General features: G+C 26.6%; 1 protein-coding gene across 2 annotated transcripts in view; it reads left to right on the forward strand.

The window, feature by feature from the left end:
• Positions 1–4157, forward strand: part of LOC100209327 (protein PALS1) — a 91979-nt gene extending 87822 nt beyond the window's left edge. For both annotated transcript variants that reach the window (XM_065804518.1, XM_065804517.1), the window contains one exon: positions 3446–4157. In XM_065804518.1, coding sequence (XP_065660590.1) covers positions 3446–3622 — 177 coding nt within the window. In that variant the 3' untranslated portion in view covers positions 3623–4157. The remainder of the gene's footprint in view (positions 1–3445) is intronic.
• The last annotated feature ends 1843 nt before the right edge of the window (positions 4158–6000 follow it).

Genomic DNA, 6000 nt, shown 5'->3' on the forward strand with positions numbered 1-6000 from the left:
AAGTGGCAAGAATGCTTGGATAAAGGAGGTATAGTTGGCGCTATGCTTATATATTTATCAAAGCCATATGATTTAATTCCACATGATTTGCTTATAGCTAAGTTAAAAGGTTTTCTTACGGTAGCCTCAAACTCTTATTATCTTACCTCTCTGCTCGCAACCAGAGGATAAGACTAAGATCGTCATTTTCTGAATATTTAGATATGGAATCTGGTGTACCTCAAAGGTCAAATTTGGGACCAATTTTCTTTAATATTTTTATCAATAATTTTTTCTTATTTATAAGAGACTCGGAAATCTGCAACTATGCTGGTGACAACACTCTCTCTGTTTGTAAGATCAACCTAAAGAGTGTTATTGCTCGTTTTCAAATAGAAACATCAAATGCGATTTCATGTTTTACTTTGAATAAAATGGTTGCAAAACCAGACAAATTTCAGGTTTTTTTAGCTTAAAAAGTTGTAATGATCAATTTTTAATGGTTGGAAATGTAATAATTATTGTTTACTCTAAGGTTGAACTTCTCGGGGTTACAATTGATTACAATTGATAAGGATTTGAAATTTGATGATCATATTGAAAGTCTATGTGGAAAAGCGAATAGTAAATGCTTTGCTCTTTCACAAATAAGGCGCTTCTTATCAGTAAAAGAAGCTACTGTTTTATTCAATGCTTTTATACTGTCAAATTTTTCATGCTGTCCTTTGAATTGGGCGTTTTGTGCAAAGTATAATAATAACCTAATTAATAAACTTCATCAAAAAGGACTTCGCATTGTCTATAAAAGATTTGTTCTCCCATTAGAAGAAATTTAAAAAATAGAAAATAACCCAAGTATCCACCTTAGAAATTTAAGGTTTTTGTAAACTGAAGTTTTTAAATATATAAATGGTTTAAATCCAGAATTAATTTTAGATCTTTTTATCAAAAAATCCCTGCCGTTAAGTCTTCGCTGTAGTAAAAAATAAGTCTCTAAACATAAGTTCATAAAAAGTAATTTATATAGAGCAACCTCGCTATGAAACTCCCTTGACAATGAAACTATGTCAATAAATTGTCTAAAAATGTTCAAAAAAAGTATTTTAAAATGGTATGGAAAATCTTGTTTTTGTAAATCTGTCAAAAATAATTTTTATTTTTTACGTCAAAAAATAACCAATTTGTTGTATTTATTGACATTTATATTATATACTATGTAAATTATTATTATTTTTTTTTTTTTTCTCGTGATATGTTTGTTTGTTTGTATTGTCTTATACAGTTTAGTATGTTGATTTTAATTTGTTTATGTTGATTATAAAATTATTGTAAATAATCAACTGAAAATAAAGTTTTAAATAAATAATAAAGTTTCAAAAGCAATTCCAAAATATTTCAATCAGTATTTCAAGTGTTCATAATTAAATACAGTTTATTATGATAAATAAGTTTTTAATTATTTTATTTCCTGTTTTATTGCAACTTTATAATGAAGTTCTACAAACTTTTCTAAGTAATAATAATACACCATTACATCAATATTTACTACGACCACCTTTATTTACTATAACCACCTTTTATTTACAATAACTACCTTTATTTACTTCAACCACCTTTATTTACTATGACCAACTTTATTTACTTTAACCACCTTTATTTGTTAAGACCACCTTTATTTTTAAATTATTTATTTTATTTATCTTTTCAACACTTTTATTAACCTTAAATTTTCAACATTAGAAATACGCAGGTTCATTATTTTGCAGTAGGATAAAATTTTTTATAAAAATTTAAGTTTATTATACATAGTTTCCTGTTTTTTAAAAACAATTTTATACGTTTCCTCTGTCCTTTTCTTTTTCTTCTAACATTTTCAAATCAGCACTTTTTCTAAAAATACACCCTAAAATGTTATAATTTCTCCACACATGAAACTAATATATTACCACCACCAAGCTTAATAGTGGTATTTAAGGTTTTGTAAGTGTAAATTGCTGTTGGTTGTTTTGGATGAGATTTGAATTCATTGACTGCAGCACCCTTTTTCCAATAATTTTTCATTTTAAACTAAATTAAGCAAAGGGAAATTTTGTTTTTTATTTTTCATTTTCACAGAAGTGGTTTTCTTACAACAACACAGTCATGAAGTCATGACTTTATCTTTTGAAAAATGTAATATAGCTCTTACTTTTTTTGCAGTCTTTAGCTAGTTCTGTGCTAACTATTTACAATGGCACAAAAAGTAATTAATTATTGAAAATAAAGGTTCTGGTGATGAGATCAATAAGATTTTATTTCAGGAACTTCATTTATATTTAGAAAGTTCCTTTTTTTTTTCTTTTTTTATATATGTATTTATACTATTTAAATCGCAATTTACAGATGTAAAAAAAAAAGTTTAAGAAACATTAAAGACTATATAAATTTTATTTTTAGATAAGTACCTTGATAGGTCAGCTTAATTAAGTACCTTGATAGATCAGCTTTAATAAATACCTTTGTAGGTCAGCTTGAGTACAAAAACTTGAACCTACTAATTTGACCTATAAAAAAAACAACTACCAAAAAATTGACTATTTTCAAATGTTCTACTGAGTTCTATATTGTTTTCAATTTATCGTAGTCTTTCTTATTTTTACTATTTTTGACATTTTCATTTTTAACTGATTTCAAAAATTTTCATATTTAGTCAATGTCAGGTAATTTAATTTTTTTAACCGATATCAGGCGATTTTCATTTCAACCAACAAGTCTGTATTTTAAACTTTTGTTTTTTTGTATAATTAGCTCCATGGGCGTAACAGAGTGTACGTAAATTGACGAAGAGTTTTGCTTTAGAAAGGCAATTTTAAGAAAGCTCTTTCTCAACTTTTATTTGTTATTATTTTAAATTAAAAATACATACTGGAATAGGCATAGTTATTTAAGTTAATTAAAATGTACAGTTGAATGAAAAATACCTAAGGATAAAAACTCAGTTAATCAAAATCTCGTTGAAAAATTAGTAATTCGATGTAAATAGGAAATCAAAGTTGGCAGTTGAAAATAAAATTTTTTAGAAGTTAAGTTTCTAAAGAGTTAGAGTAATAAAAAAGTTAGAATCAGTTAAAGGCCGTCGCTTGGCTACCTTGTTAAGTAAGATTCAGTTATAGGCCATCGCTCTTGTTAAGTATGATTCAGTAATAGACCATCAGCTACCTTTTTAAGTAAAAAAGAGTAAAGCTATTAAAGCTTTACTCTTTTTTATTTTTCATACATTTGATAACACTAACGCTTTAGATGGGATGTTAAAAAAGTTAGTGAATACATATTTTCTTAAATTTGTTTAAAAAAAACCTTTTTCTAGATTTTAAAAATTTATGTGATTGTTTTTTTGTATATAATTAGATAATTGTGTATATTGTAGTTAGTTGTTTAATATTTAAATATTTACACGACACACTATATCTATATTGTATCATTTTAGGATAAAGAAATTCCGAATATTTTAGAAAAAGCTCGTGAAATAAGTCGAACGTACGGACATTATTTTGACAAAGTTATTGTAAATAATGAATTCGAACATACGTACGCAGAGCTTGTCGAAACACTTAATCGTCTTGAAACTCAGCCACAATGGTTACCTCAAAAGTGTGTACGTTGACGACTTTCATTAGCCTTTCTTACTAGATCCATTAATTTCAGCAGTTGAATGGAAATCTGGAAATATTCAATTTTTCGATTATTTGATAAATGAAATATTGTAACTTATTTTATATTTGTTATATAAGGTTTTTGTAAAGTGTTTTTTAAACTTATGGTTTTACTCAATTTTTCAATGTTTTGGTTATCGGCCTATAAGGAAGCTAATCAAAAAATTTTCTTGTAGATTTTAAATTCTTACGTGGTTATTCACACGACTACATAGTCACACTTTTTATTTCTTTTTTATAATCGAATTAATTACGAATCAAATCGAATCGGTTGAAAAATAAATCGAATCGTTTATGAATTAAATTGAATCGGTTATAAATCAAGACGTATTTTATACAGAGCTTATTTTCTTATAATTTTTTTTTACGAAAATTTTAATTTGATACACATGTTTTTCAGCTTGTGTTGGTAAAACACATGTTTTGAACTTGTGTTATACACTAAATTGTTATATATTGTAAATAAGAAATTCCCTGACACGTGTATTTAATTGTTCTTTTTTATATGTTATATCTTAAGTCTATTTTCGAATATAAATTTTATAATACTGATTTATGATTTGATTGTTGGTATTTTAGAACAGGTTTTAACCTATTTAAAAAATAAATACAAAAAGTTTTAATTTGAATTTAGTCTCATTCTCCGTTATTCCTTTTGAGTCCAAAAAAATTTTTCATTTATGATAGAAACATTTTTTTTTTTTAATTTGGAGTTTTTTTTAATGATTTAATGGTTCAAAAATTAAAAATTAAAATATATTTTGATTTTTTAAATATTTTTTTCAAATTTTATTTTGTTGTTTTTGAGCTTCGAATATCAGGTCTCATCGAGCTTCGGATATCAGGATTTTCATGGTAAAACTTTTTACCATGGATTAAATCAATGTATGCTTGAAAGGTATGCAGCTGTGCCGACTCAGTCACCGTTGCTGCTCAAGTTTATATTCTTTCTATTTACTAGGATCTTAAAATTAGCTGTTTTAACATTTTTATCTCTGTCGACATTTTTTACCAACATTACATTTTACGTGTATGGAACCTCACTACATGTCTTCTGCACACGAAAGATATAACAATAGTAGAATATACGTTAAACTTAAAATAACGTTCAGTGTTTTTTAATAACATGGCAGAAACTTTAAATTACCATTGGCAGGGCTAATTTAAGAAATTTCGCTAAACATCAGAATCTTCTATCAGAAATCACTTGAAATCATTCTAGATGTTTATTTCATCTGTCATTTAGTATTGCATGGATTTTCAAAGACGCGTTGGAGTTGCACTTAATGTGTTTTATTCCAAAATTTTGTATATTTTATAACTTTATATTTTTTTTAATCAATAGCATCAAGTACTTGTAAACTTGAACTAATTTATCTTGTATCTTGATTTATCTTGTATGGTTCACTTGATTTATCTTGTATGGTTCACTCTTAATTGCTCAATATATATTTTTTTTTTTTTTCTTTCTCCCAGATTGACCAAATATTTAGTTAGCAAAATATTTGCGGGAATTTGGCAATACGTTTCAATTAAATCCGATTCCGTTTGGGCGTAAATTTAAAAAGTTTTTAATTATAAACATTTTTGATTATTTAAAATACAACACGATAAACCTGTACACGTGAAACTATAAGCAAGCATCAGGTTACACAAAATCTAGACAAGTCTGGTCTTTTAAACATAATACCTATGCACATTATACATATATATATATATATATATATATATATATATATATATATATATATATATATATATATATATATATATATATATATATATATATATATATATATAATACATTTATATACTATATATATATTTATATACTATATATAATATATTTATATACTATATATATATTGTTTATTATATATTCGGTACGCAGTGTCCAATACAATTAAATTTGAAACATAACTCTGAGTTTTACTCTTTAATCAAATATAAGCAGGGCCGACAACACCGGGGGCGCCAGGGGAACTACCCCTGACTCTCCCGGTAATGTCAAGGATTATAAAGATTATTAATATTGTAATTAATATAGTAAGTAGAAACGTTATTATTATTACTATTTTTTTATTTTGTTATTTAGGTGCCCCAAGAAGACCTAACAGTCTTGTCACAGAGCACCACGAAAGTGCATTTAACTAGGAAGTTAACGCCTACTTCCTTACCGTGACACGAAAATATGTCCAGAGTTCATTTCAAACCTGGATCTCCTGCATCTAAGCAAGCGGTCTGACCACTGCGCCACGGCCGGCCAACCATAGCCCTAACCCTGATTGTCACTAAATAATAGTGTATTAAATAACTCCTATCTTTTCTC

Source organism: Hydra vulgaris, chromosome 09 (genome assembly GCF_038396675.1).
Source record: "Hydra vulgaris chromosome 09, alternate assembly HydraT2T_AEP".
NCBI lineage: Eukaryota > Metazoa > Cnidaria > Hydrozoa > Anthoathecata > Hydridae > Hydra > Hydra vulgaris.